The 14,306-nt window shown below is 40.3% G+C and overlaps 1 protein-coding gene across 2 annotated transcripts in view; it reads right to left on the reverse strand.

Annotated features, from left to right (window-relative positions):
• CCDC93 (coiled-coil domain containing 93) overlaps nt 1–14,306 on the reverse strand; it is an 89,743-nt gene that overhangs the window by 12,701 nt on the left and 62,736 nt on the right. For both annotated transcript variants that reach the window (XM_014599580.3, XM_006259110.4), the window contains exons 13-19: nt 13,009–13,071; nt 10,934–11,007; nt 9,769–9,850; nt 8,350–8,421; nt 6,184–6,255; nt 5,774–5,882; nt 450–532 (exon numbers count right to left, since the gene is read on the reverse strand). In XM_014599580.3, the coding sequence (XP_014455066.1) occupies nt 450–532; nt 5,774–5,882; nt 6,184–6,255; nt 8,350–8,421; nt 9,769–9,850; nt 10,934–11,007; nt 13,009–13,071 (555 nt within the window). The remainder of the gene's footprint in view (nt 1–449; nt 533–5,773; nt 5,883–6,183; nt 6,256–8,349; nt 8,422–9,768; nt 9,851–10,933; nt 11,008–13,008; nt 13,072–14,306) is intronic.

Here is a 14,306-nt window from a genome sequence, read left to right on the forward strand (position 1 = left end):
TTTTAAATACATTTCACAATCTGAACAACCTTCATATTCCAAAAAACCCCCCTACATTGGCCTGTTTGGCATACAACCCAACACCACAGCCACCTCTTAAAGCAAAGGTTATGCAAAAAGATTGCATGCCAAGATTATTGTGGTCATTTTTCTTCTCCAAAACAAAGAACTACAAGAAGCTTGTAAGAAAGTTCGGTCTTGCAGGAAGTTCTGCAAGGAAATTTTGACACTTTTTAACAAGCTTTACGCAAAAGTAATATCTGGGCCCTATTAAGTCAACCGGTTTTCTTGTTAGCTTCATCACAAAATTTAGTCCATAACCATTTTGCTCATTTCTGAACTTTTCAAGGTGATTACCCCTGCTCCAACAAACCCAATCCAGTGAATATTATACAAAACCTTAGTGCCATTTTATCATGGCCTAAACATTAAAAAAAATATCTTCTTACCTCCTTTTCCAAATATACCTTCTTATCATCCAGTGTGTTATAAAGGGTGAAGAACTGCTTGGTTTCCTTGTGAGTTGCAGACACTGCAAATGAAAGGAAAACAGAACACCAATGGAAGGCCACGAGGCGACAGTGGTCTTCCAGAACGTTCAAGGTATTTCATTGTTGGTATCTGTCTAATTTGGTATTAGCAAATATATTCTAATGAAATTGTTTAAAAACAGTTCTCATAGTATGTTCCCACTGGGAATACAAAGAAAAAACAAGGAGGCTTTGATACTGCGAACCTAACTCAAAGGAGGTGAAATGCTGGTTAAGGGAGTCCATTCTAGGACTCTAGGTAGGAGAACGGTGCACAACGATCTTTCACTGTGATAAAAAACTCTTTTTTCCGATTATGTTTTGTTCCTACTGTTATGATTCAGTGATATAGTATTTTTTTAAAAGGTTGATTCTTTTTAAATAGATGTGGATAAGCCTTCTGGGGAGAGACCTTGCACTTCATGTCACTATTATCTTCAAGCCACAATTACAGCAACAATGACTTGTTGACAGTGATGTGCCAGTGGGGCCTGCTTTCCAAGGGATGTCATCTGAAAACAGTCTGGTAGAGTTGCTGGCTTTCACTCAGAAAGCAGGTGAGTGTGCAAGGCCTCTCTCCAGAAGGCTAATCCACATCTGTTTAAAAAGAGTCAAGCTTGGATTTTAAAAGAGCATGAGCATAGCATCAAAATCTACTGGGGGAGGTGGGAAGAGCACAGGAAGTGGGAGAGGGAGAGAGAGGGAAATCAGCAGGACTTTGGAACAAAACTATCTTAAAATGACTCTACAAACGCCTGCCTTGAGTACTGAAAACAAAGAATCGTCATTGGGTTGTAGCTCTTGCGCCTCAGGAGCATTCAAGGAGATACCAACAGTTAGGAGGATGAAAAGAAAGGAGAGCTCTTTCTCCTTGAACATGGTGTGAGCTGCCTAGCATCTTTTGGTGTCTGCCACTTTCATTCAACTTGTGAAACCTGCATGTAAAAACAGACTGATGGGTGACACAGGGGATAATATAGACAGCAGAAGGGACATTTCTTCGGAAAAGGAAGTGGAGAACACTTAGGCCCCATCTCAAAGAAAAAGGTGTGCTTTGCAAACACGTTAATGAACATACTTCAAAACACCATTTAGCACTGAGTACAGAAACACAGCACGCCAGGGTCAGCCTCAAGTTAGGTAGCATGGGCTAAGGAAGACACTACCCTACACACAGACACATGCACCTCATCATCCTACTCTAGACAGAGCCATCGCAGAAATAGCAAGGACTGAAGGAACTTATACGGAATAACGTCAACAGAGGAGAAGAATGAGTAAGAGGTATTATATTTCCCAATCTGAGTCAGTTTTCCATGCTGTGGAATTGTGGTATGAGACATTTGTTTATATAATAAGGTTTTAATAGTGCCTATGAACAAATTAAAATGCCACAAAAAAGGAAAACAAGAAGTTAGAGACTTTAAAACAACCAAATACATTTTAAAATATGCAGAGATGATCGTAGCAGGGTGCAGGGCCCGGGGCAAATCAGCCCATGTGGGGCCTGGACGCAGCAGCGAGGGGGAGGCAGGGTGTCAGGTGTAAGTGCCAAGCTCCCTCATTAGTTACCTAGCTACACTGATGTACGGCAGCACAGATTGCATAGAAAACACGCATGCTAGCATTGCACAGAAATGCAGATGGAAAATTCCCACTGAAGGGGAAGCTGCTCACTTTTCTACACACTTAATACTACTGCAATGTTATACATGTTTTTATGGCATCTAGTGCAGAGGCCTGTGATTATGAGTCAAGCCGCTCAATACCTCCATATTACAAGAGTGCTTACAGTTAATATATTAACCATTAACCATATTACCTTGGAAATGGAAATGCACAGATAAATTAAATGACAAGAATGGCCCTGCAGGTCAGCAGTGACTTCATTTTGCCCCATTTGACTACATAATTCTCACTATATGTTCTACAAGAGCTAATGAGCTGCTATGCTTTAAGCAAGACCTTTGCTGAACTGATGTTCTGTGCTGTGCTCAATGAAACTATTCACAGTGACTTAATTATCTAAGCCTGGACGAATGAAAGAGCAACCTCCGCTTTATGCTCCTATTATGGTATAAATGAAGTATGCTGATCAAAATAAACATTAACAGCCTTGAAAATAACTTAGCAATTTGCAACCACATGCTCACAGTCAAACCAACATCAATGCATATTTCATTGGTAAACACTGTAATGAAGGAAATCTAGGAAGTCAATCACTAGAAGCCCGTGATAAACTTGACCTCTACTAATCAGAGCATGGGAGAGGGGGACAGGGACATGAAGAACAGAGAATCTCTCAATTAAACAGAGTTTCTCAATCACAGTCAAGGAACTGGACAGCTTAGAGGCAGGCAATTATTTTGGGCGGAGGGCCGCTTACTGAGTTTTGGCAAGCCCTTGAGGGCTGCATTGCAGGCAGCCAGGATAAATAAAAATTTAGAAAATTAATTAGGGGCCCCATGGGCCAGACCGAATGGCCTGGCGGGCCGCATGTGGCCCGCAAGCTGCATTTTGCCCACCCCTAGCTTAGACCCACACTATGAAAATACGAGCATGGGGCCAGTCTGTGGGCTGGATCAGGCCCGCAGACTAGCCCCACTTGCCAGTTCCAAGCTCATGCACTGTATGCAGTACGTGCCAGCCCTGGCCCCACACACAATGCTTAGGACTGGCCCTGGTGCCAGGCTAGACCTGTGCTCTGAATCTGGCACATGGGGCCAGTCTGTGAGTCCAATCTGGAATGAACCCAGATCCAGTGCGCAGCGTTGATCTAACGTTGGGACCACACAGTGTGTGCCGCAGACCAGCCCCATGTACTGCACACAGTGCGTGCTGACTGCAGTCCCTGCACCCTGTGGAGCCCATGTCAGACAGGCTCTGTGCTCCACATGTGGGGCACAGGGCCAGAGCCAGCACATGCTGTATGCAGTGCACAGACCAGTCCTAGACCTACAGGCAGAACTGCAGGCTGGACGATAAGCCTCTGCGGGCCAGATCTTTGGACACCTTTAAGTTAGATTATTCAAGGCAGCTTGGGAGAGGCTTATGATGAATAATAGCTTGGAAGCATTCCCTAAAAGATAAAGGAATGAAGAACAACCACTAGGCTGCATGAAATACTGAAATACAGCACCAGCCCTCACATGTAATAGAATTCCAGAAGATTGCTGAAGACTCCAAGGCTAGGGACAGAAGTTACACATAAACACTTTCAAAATAGCCAAAACTGGTTTAAGATCAACCTGGATGGAAGCAGTATCAGACTTCACTGATTTAGATTAAACTGGTTTACTGAACTTCTGTCCCAGATCCCCTCCACAGTCAACTCACAGTTCCCTAGCATCCCAGGATGCTTTGCACCAGCATGTAAACTCCCCCTCCCAGGGTGGGCAGGCTAACCTTGGCCCAGGCTGCCTGCTCCAGATAAGCAGGGAGGCCTGTTCTACCACCCCCCAGCTTCTGGCCTGGGTCACTGCAGGCACGTGGGTGCATTTCCAGAATCAAAAGTAAATGTCTGTTCCCTTGCTTATTGGCTCAAGCAATGTAATTCAGATTAACCTGTGAAGATGGAATCGATTCATTCTCAGGCTTTTTGACTGTCTGGGCATTGCCCATCCAGGCAGAAGAGTTTAAAACTGAAACCTGCAAGTCCCCTCTGGAACATCACTGCATTGGGTGCAGACTGAACTAAAAGGCTTAGTTATAACTACTCTCTTTCCGTCTCTGTGGATGTGGATACAAGTTGGGTACTTTGGTGGCAGGCTTGTATAATGCACATATACATCTTTTGGAATGTGTGAACAGGCAAGGCTCATGGGTTAATTCACACACGTTCAGGAAAGACTTGCTAGAATTTTACAGCTTAACTCCCCAAAGGTTCATCCACACGGGGAGTGGGGGTAAGGCACAAAGAACAGTGGAGCATGTTTGAGGGCACTGCTATCAGGCACAGTAAGCCTGTAGTCTGCGCATGACCACTAAGTAGAGTTTAATGCCAAATCCCATGAAAAATTAAGTCTTGTGGATCTCAAATAGGGCACCCAAAAGTGCTGAATATCCTTCACCTTAATTTCTCTGTCCCTCATCTGTAAAACAAGACTAATAATAATACTTCTGACCCTCCCATGGATGCTATAAAAATAAATTAATGGCTTGTATTATTTTAATAATCCATAGCATAGAAGAGCCTGTATAATCAGGTGCAGTAAGAGAGACAGTGGCTGCATGCTGAACAATAGGGAGAATATGTGCTGAACAGCTTCCCAGTAAAGGGGCACTCCATCCATTACATCCGTGGAATTGAGTGAGGTCTCGCAAAAAACAGGATGCGATTATGTGACTAGATATACACTGTTATGCCTAATCACTAGTAGTTACAAAGGGACAAAAAAAGGTTGTATGGGCCACCATCATTCTGGTATTACCCAGATTTTCAGTTTTTGATTTTACAAGTGCAGTGCTGTATACATCGTATTTTTGCGCCTAACTAATATTAATCATACCCATGCACTCTCTCCTCAACCAACAGACTGTGCATGGTTCTCTCCAACTTGACTCAAGTCTGACAGAACTATATTTGTAGAATACATGGGCAATTTGCATGTCTAGTTCCACAAATTGTGCCCACATACACAATTGGGGCCAATATGCCTAAATCAAATCATTATAGGGAAGAAATTCTAGTTAAAGCTTGCAGTCTCTTTCTGTTTGGCTATTGCAGCCTATTTGTAAAGGAAAATGATCGTGTTTTATCTCCCTCTCACATGTACCTGTAAAGGGACAAGAAGCTGTTTAAAAGATTAAGAGACTTAACCTTAGATTTCTTGATATTGTTTGGTTCAGAACAAGTCACTTAAAGAACAGTGGAAAAGTGTCATGGAAAAAAGTGATAAAGTAATGTTAACTGTGATTAATAAAACATGAATCAGATGCATGGGGACTTCTCATATAAACAGTGGATTAAGGGCTTTCAAAACACTGATCATTGAACCAAGTGACTGAACCTATTGCAAACAAAATTTACTCCAGAGATCTTGTGCATCAAGTTTCAGTCTCAAGGGAATTTTTATAGCCAGTTTATAAAGCCTTGAAGATAGGAGCATATAATGTAAATGTCAAATGACCCTTAAATACAGCAGAATTAGCAGGTGCTCTTGTCATGCACCATAAGCTTATAATGTGATTACACTCCTTCATTGCATGGCCTTCAGTAGCACATTTCTGTTTGATATACATACCCTGACTATAGAGTTCGATAAATCTCTTCTGATACTGTGTTAACTCAGCTCTGCTGGGCACTTCATCAATCTTACGTTGTAAAACGGCTATTTCCCTGTTTCTTCGGGCCTGAGGAGATGGAAAAATACACAAATACCTAGTTTTCATTTAAAATAGTGAAAAGCAGAAACAAACTGCTGAACTAGCTAACTCTATTACAGCAATGGAAAAGAGAAAAGGTTACTAGATTTGTTTTGTTAAGCCTCAACACTTGATTCACAACACTAAATTGTTTTACGATTTGGGTTTTTTGTTTTGTTTTTTTAAACTTTACAGAAATCTATTTAAAATATTACACTAAGAAAACTATAAAACATTTGCCCTAGTAAATCTATAACAAGAACAACAAAAAGAATCACTTGGCACTCACCAGTAACAGTCGGATCTTCTGAAGTTTCTCTCTCTCCGTTTTGTATTGTTGGTCTATAATCTTATTTGGTTCCTAAATTTGGGAAAGCAAACAATTTCTGATTAACAAGCTTAGCAGGCTTTTAGTCTCCAATTACAACTGAGCAAATAGATTGGATTCTTTTTCTTTTCATCCACATTTACCTTAATGATATCTAAGATCATACCAATAGTTTCATGATTTTAAAGAAAATGTGTCAAAGAAGCTATATGAAAAACAATACTTATAAGTGTCCTTTGTACTAGATAAATATCTGTGTATTTTGCCAGCTTTCAAACTTTTGCTAGATTTTTTGTTATTGTTTGCTATATAGCTTTTCATGGGAGATTGTTTTCCTTCTCCAAAGAAATTACTGCAAGGTACAGTAATATATTATGCATGGCAAGATTTTCTTTGTTTTTTCCCTGTACTACTTATATTAACTTTACTAAATCATTAGGGCAGGGGTTTTCAGCATTTTGGGGCCAGTGTACCCCCAGTGGCCAGTCGAGAAGGAAGAAGTGCTGTGGCGGCCAGTCGATGAACAGAGGGAGGGGTCCCCCAGAGGCCAATTGGCAAGCAGGGGAGGTATGTGGTTTTCAATCATGTACCCCTCGGTTGAAAACCCCTGCATTAGTGTGACACCAGAGATGTATTGGGAATCAAAAAAAAAGATTTTAATGTTTTAGTTCCTCTCAGGGCCCCTCTACATGTATAGGTAAAGGCATGGTAGGATCTAATTGCAATCCAAACAGTCATGCCTCCTGCCATGCCACATGTACATGGCAGGAGGTGTGACTGTGGGATCGTGCATTAGATCTCATCACATCTTATTGCCAGTGCAGGAGGAGCCTGAAATCCTGGGGTTCCCCTGCACTAGCAAGAAGCAAACTCCTGACACTGGCTGTCCTCTCAACTGAGGGGCTCCCAGCCATGAGGGTGCCCCCTACACTTCCCTGTGGCTGAAGGATCTGGGCTGCCACAATCCATCAGCCACAGGAGTTTTACGCCTTTTACTGCTTTGGGGCAGCCACAGCCCCCAGTTGCTGGGATGCAGATGGGCCCCAGCACCCAGCATCCATAGCTGTGGGACTTCCCTGTACTGCCAGGACCCAGAGTGGCAACTGCTGGGGCTGAGAGTCCTCTCAGTTGCAGGACACCCAGCCCTGGCTGGGCATGGTGCACCCCTGCAGCTGGAAGCACCCCTGTTAGCTAGTGGGGCTCCCAGTCATAGTGGAGCCCCTGCCACACGTGCAAATTGGAGCTCAATAGCAACCAACTAGACAAGTTAGTACACATCTTCAAGATCTAAGTATATAGCTAATTGGAGCTTTTTACTGTGTGATAGATACTCTACACATGTACCTGGTCTCAAGGTAACTGTGCAATCAACTAGTAATTGCACAATACCTGTAACAGGTAGAGGGGGCCTCAGTGCATGTTGTATTCAGAAAGGTGAGACGACATGGGATCTGTGACCAACTTGATTCTATATACAAGAGAATGGTGCTACTGATCAGTCTGTTCTTTTGTAAGCTACCTTGAGCCTTTGTTGGGAAGGGCAGCATATAAATTGAATAAAACAGAATAAAATAATATAGAATAGAACAGAATAAAATTAAATTAAAGAAAAATTAAAAAGGCAGTACTAGTCATCCAAAAGTAGAGACTCTTTCTAAAATGACAGTTCCATCAAACACTTTTCTTGTGCCCTTACCACACCAATTATAACTGTAACTTTAACTTTGTTCTCTCCTGTCTGTGGTATACATCCACTTTTGTTTCATACTTAGATTTGTTTTTGGAGGAAGGGTCTGTTTTCTTCATTAGATATGCATAGTTCCCAGCACAGCAAAGCCTCGGTCCTGAATTGGTGGCACCATGTGATGCTCTTCTTATAACAAGCAGTGCCAGATCACAGAGACTTTTAGTATTTTCTAAGTAGCAAATCAAGACTGCCAAATCTGTGTCTAAACCCCAGTAATCTACATGACAGTCAATCCATTAGATAGGGCTGGTTGCAGCATGCCTCAAAATTCTAGTAAAATGCTGTATTAAAATATCTACCATAGTGTCCTAAAAGAAATAATGACACCTAGTATCTTTATACACTAATTCAAAATAAACACACTTATTTTTGCTATATACCTTTTCCTCCTCGTTTTCCATTGCTTCAACTTTCAAACTCTCAATGTTTTGCTGAAGTCGTGCCATTTCTTCCTTTAAAAGAAAAACGGTGTTTTTAAAAAAAAATTAAGATCTACCTTCTCAAACAGAAGAAAACAAAAGAAAGCTTGAATCCACACTTCATTAATAAAATTATACATTAGACAGCATTTTGTGCTGCTGTCCTGAGCTAATGCTTTTCATTATGTAAAACTGAATGTTTTATTTCATAAAATTATAAATATCTATCTTTCTTACTTGGAGAAACATCAAGCAACTAACACGCAATATAAAAAAAATAGCACTAGATCAGCGTAAGACTTAAAATAGCATTATGATGCTGGATTGCAGCACATAGACATCACATCTAATTAAGCCAACATAAGTTAAATGCTGCAAAAGAGCTTCCATTATAACCCCCTCTGTTCCTACACCTGTCCAATACAATCATCCTTAGGGGTGAAATGTTCTGTGTTCAACTGATGCCCAAGGCCAATTCTTCTTTCTTTTCATTATGTTCAAATAAAATCCCTTCAGCTATTGTTAAATTAGGAAGGAATGAAAACACTTATCTCTCTGAATTTATTTCCTGGCTGCCCATCATCACAGCAGTGAACTGAGCAGCAAATACTGTAATTAAGCAACAGAACTGAAACATGCTCCAAAAATGGCAAAGTTTGACCTTGGTCTTGTTTCTTCTAGGGGGATGTTCCAAAGCCAAAGGGTTATCCCTCTACCAAGAGGCTTTCATTTCTGACCCTCAAGCTGTTGGCTAAGACATTGGAAGTGTTTTGGAAAATGTGGCTAATAACCTGCATCTGTGTGAATGGGACGGATCATTAATGTATGAAGTGAATTTAGGTTCATAAAAGGTTGGGCTTGTTATCTTACGTCATCTATGAGGGTGCATATCTACCCTGCCTACTCATTAATGTAGCCAGGTGTTAACCTTAAACATTTTTCAGCACGATCTTCTTCCGTGTTGTTTGTAGAGTGCAAAGACACAAAATTGTGCACCAGCATCCTGATGACACGACTGCCTAGGTTCAAGAAATGATCTTGTCAAGATGCCTCCTGTGCTATTCAAGAGATAGAACTGGGCACAAATTCATCTACCACGTGTGACTCCTACCTTCTGATAGCAAGCACTTCTAGCTATTCCAACAATGGCCCTGCAAAGTAGTCCAGTTTTAAAAATACAGTACATAGCAGATTTGGTAATTTTTTTTTTTTTTTTATAGTTCTTTATAGTTTCTTGGAATGGGTTGGCATTACTCAAGATGGGATCTAACATTGCTGCCATATGCTAACAAACCAACTACAGCTGGAGCAGGTGGAGATGGGCTGCCTACTATGGACCATGGTTTTCTCACTTTTCATATAAAACACATATATACTTACCCTACAATGTGCTTTGAACTCTTGCTCTTGGCTTTTGAGATTTTCATTCATAGCCACCAATGCTCGGAGGTTCTGTAATGTACTAAATTAGAAGAACCCAGAAAATAATATTAAATTGTTTTAGTTCCTAAATTTAATACACATGTTTTTTAGAACAAAATTAAAAAGCTTCCTTGTACTGGAGATAAACTAAGTTACAGACATACTTACAGCTGCATGATGCAAAATAAAAAAAGCTGGTACTGCAGAGAAAGCAAGTACTCTGAGGGTGCTTCCCTGCAGTTCTCTATCACCAACAAAATCTTGGGAGCTATTCTCACCTCAAATATTATTTAATTTATTTTGCAAGTTTAAGGCTTTAAACAGCCCCTCTTGTCAAATGGGTCCCGGGGCCCTCCAGGTCAAATATATTCCACTGAACTTCTACATAAAAGGACAGTTTCATTTTCATGTAGATTGTGATCTCACTGAGGGAGGGCTCATAAAGCCCTCCCATAAGTGGGAGTTAGTGACCTAACTTCTATCAGTGTTCAATAGAAGCTTCATCCCTAACTCTCTCTTGTACCTTTATAAAACCTCTGTTCTATTCCCCTCTTTACAATACACAACTTCCTTATTGGACTTTTGGAATTTTGGTCCGTTGCTGAGGAAAAAATAGTATGAGGCCGATTCATTTTAAAGAAAGTTCAGTGTTAAAGACTAAATAAACCAGCTTCATCACAAGATCACAAAGCCAAACAACTGGAAGGGCAATCATTGATAATTACTTTGCTGGTTCATTAGGGACCTATATACTCTTCATCTGAGATGATGAGATCTGTCTGACATTTTAATGTTGGCTATTTTCAGTGACCTGTGCTAATATTTTGCAGGATCTATATCGAGATCTCTATATACATGTACACATACTAGCATATGTTTTGAAAAGTATCTATTCATCCATTGATACAGATCCTGCAAAATATTAGCATATGTATAAGCCAATGTTTTCAAAAGCTGAATGTTTTCTTTTAATGTAATTAACTGGTTGTACAAGTCAACTGAAAACAGACTCTGTGCAGAAGCTTTTGATTATTTATACAGACCGAGAAAAAATTAAGCATTCAATGCTATATTGTTAAAGCCACCCATTACCAGTGTTCACAATATACAGAAGACGACAAACCTAGAATCTGCTTTGGATTCCTCTATTTCTAAGGCCGCCAGCTCCTTGTCCAGTTTTTCACTGTAACTCTTAACCTAAGGGTTATAATTAATAAATCATATAAATATCCTCACACACACACACACACACACACACAAACCATTCCATCTCCCAGAATTATAAAACCTATGAGAGATAAGCTTACCTTGAATAAATACATTAGCAAATCCCCCTAATGGATCCACTTCCTGACTGTCATTAAGAACCAAGAATTTTTTCTAGGGTTTGCAGTGTTTCTTTATTTATGGGTCTGCAAACATGACTACATTAAAGACCATTGCACTTGCCCTCTGTAAGGCCTTCCCAAATCAATATTTAACATCCCTCTTCCACAGCAAGATGGTCAGATGAATTATATATGGCACAAGTTTGTACTAACTATTCCTGCCTACATTCAGGTAGATATTGTCATGACTTCCATTTTTTTCAGATCTTTATGATTTAGTTTTTAGCCAAAAAAGAAAAACTAAAAACAAACAAAACAAAAACCAACCGACCAACATTTTGTTCTGGAACAAACTAAGAGTTCAACACATCATGAGTGGGGGAAAATCAAATCTAAAGCTAAGATCACTTGGAAGTTGTAAAGAAAATCTCTGGAATGGGGTTACCATGTGATTAAAGTAATTTTTTTTCCTCCCTTTTAGTTTGTTTTCTGAAATACAAGTCCTTGAATCACCAGAGCGCCCCAAGGGATGACGACTAGGTCGAACGGTCATAAACTACTACAAGACCGTTTCAGGCTGGACATAAGGAAGAATTTCTTTACTGTCCGAGCCCCCAAGGTCTGCAACAGTCTGCCACTGGAGGTGGTTCAAGCGCCCACATTGAACACCTTCAAGAGCAAACTGGATGCTTATCTTGCTGGGATCCTATGACCCCAGCTCACTTCCTGCCCTTGGGGCAGGGGGCTAGACTCGATGATCTTCCGAGGTCCCTTCCAGCCCTAATGTCTATGAAGTCTATGATGCACAGCTTCTTCCGCACTCATTCATCTTCTGTAAATGAACTTTTTAATGGTAAGGCTGTGGTTCAGACTACATATGTACACAGAGAATTAATGTCTCACACCCTTATGCGGGATACCTGCAAATTAAGTGCAGGCATGTAAGAGTATGCAGTACTACTCTCTTGCATACCTTCCTGCTCCAGGGAGGGGGTATGACAGGGTAATGGAATGAGAAGCCTTTAAGTTTGCCTAAGGATCCTCTCTGTAGAAAGCAACAGGTAATTTTTACATTGTTAATTGTTAGCATTAGAGCTGAGACAAGTATCCATGTGACCATTCCAAACACGTATCTATCTGGAATGCACTCCAGACCTGAACTGCACTTGAAGCTGTCATTGGATGGAAAAAAACCTTTGGCTTCAAGTAACCAAGGTCTAAACTGGAAGAATAGCTTAGATGTGAAAGGTTCTGTATATTCCCAGAAGAATCTAATTTCTCAGGCAGTCTCATCTGGATAGGTAAGCATTCAGTGGGTTCCACTGTTTCATCTGAAACATGCAGAACGTCAACATAGCAGCATTAAAAATCTGAATAGAGTATGTTTTACTACTGTGAGGCCCGTGTCCAGTTCCCAACGTACCTCTCTTTCCACGGTCCACCAAAAATGCTCATATTACTGTCCCAAGTACAATCAGAAATAAACAAAATCCGACAGGCTATCAGATCACTCAGGTCAAATTTTCAACACTAGGAAGTAAATCATAAGATTCCCATTGGCTTTAATGGGACTAGAGTTAGGTTAATGCTGAATGCTTTTGAAAACCCCACTGTATACATTTTGCTGAAGTACAACTCCCTCTGGTCAATGCATTTTCAAAGAAGTGACTTGTTTCTGTCTAATACTACATGTTAACTTCAGGAGAGGAATGAGGAGACAAGTAGCAACAGTCTTGCTGTTATTAATACTACCATCATATACACATCCTAAGTCTGATCTTGTCTTCCTTCCTCATTCAAAACATGGTTTCCCCGAAGAGGAAAGCAGATGAAATGTTATTTTTGCAGAGGAGAAATAAAGAACGATTACCTCAGATAGCATCTTCTTTGCTTCACTACATCTTGCCTGAAGATCAGCATTTGTTGCCTGTAACTGTTATCAAAGAGAAAAAGAAGAGGTTGATTCCCCATTTGCATTAATTACAGCTGTAATGGAAATGATGATATCTGAGCTATTGAGTTATTTATTATGTTCAGGTTCACAATGACCATCTTCTACACAGTAAGAAAGCAAATCAAAATCAGTCTTTCTCGGTCAGCTGCTTTGTCTGCATCCTGTTACAAGAGTTCTGGCAAAACAATTCCAGTAATAGGATCAGGCATTTACTGAATATTTTTTTGGATGTTTTAAGCTTCAGAACGAACATCAGCTTTTACAAAATAGACATCAACGGACTGGTAGCTGATGGATGGAGTGTGTACGTTATATAGAACTCCAAGAAAGGTTACTGAAAATTAATCCCGTTATATTAAACCGAGTTTCATAGCTAGAGAAGAATGATGATCGTGCTAACGAAACATCTTCTACTCATCTAGACCATTTGGTAAATAACAGAGAAATTGTATCATACGTATATTGTTCTGATCACTTTTTTTTTTTTTTTTTTCCAGAGAACAGTGTCGAAGAGGATGAAACATTTCTACTAGTTGTAAAGCGATAATAGTCTAAAATAAAGTCTGTTAGAAAAAGACCACCTGCTGTTTTTGTAACCACACTGAGCCACAAGAGATGTGCTGTGCCTCACAGATAAGAGAAGATTCTTTTCCAGCTCACTAATGCGGCAAGTGCAGACATAATTTACACACAGAAACAGAACACAAGTCAAGAAAAAGTATACAATGAGTTTGTCTACACGAGACACGTACTGCGCAGTAGCGTGCCGATCAAAACCCATGCTAATATGCTACTGTGCAGTGTTATTAGGCTACTGCGCAGTAAGCATCACCAAAAAGCCATGCACTGGTGCTAATGCACAGTAACTGCATATTTAGTTAGTACTTCATTAAGTGAGTACTAAACTTAACATGCAGTAACTGCAGTGCCTTAATGAACGTGTAGATGAGCCCAATGGAAGTATCATGAGTTTCCTTCAGTTTATTATTAATATATATTAAGAGTTTTTTGTTCTTTTCATGATATCTTAGTTTGCTGTTCATAAAGTAAAGCTCTGGCTCTAAAAATTCCATTCGCTCATCAGCTCCTAATTTTTGCAAAGCTGTAGACAGAATTTACAATAATTAACAAAGTCCTGGATGGAGATCCCAAAGATTCAGGAACAGAGTTCTAATGACGCCAAAAATTTGCACTCAACTTTTAATCCTCTAAGC

Source organism: Alligator mississippiensis, chromosome 4 (assembly GCF_030867095.1).
Source record: "Alligator mississippiensis isolate rAllMis1 chromosome 4, rAllMis1, whole genome shotgun sequence".
Taxonomy (NCBI): Eukaryota; Metazoa; Chordata; order Crocodylia; family Alligatoridae; genus Alligator; species Alligator mississippiensis.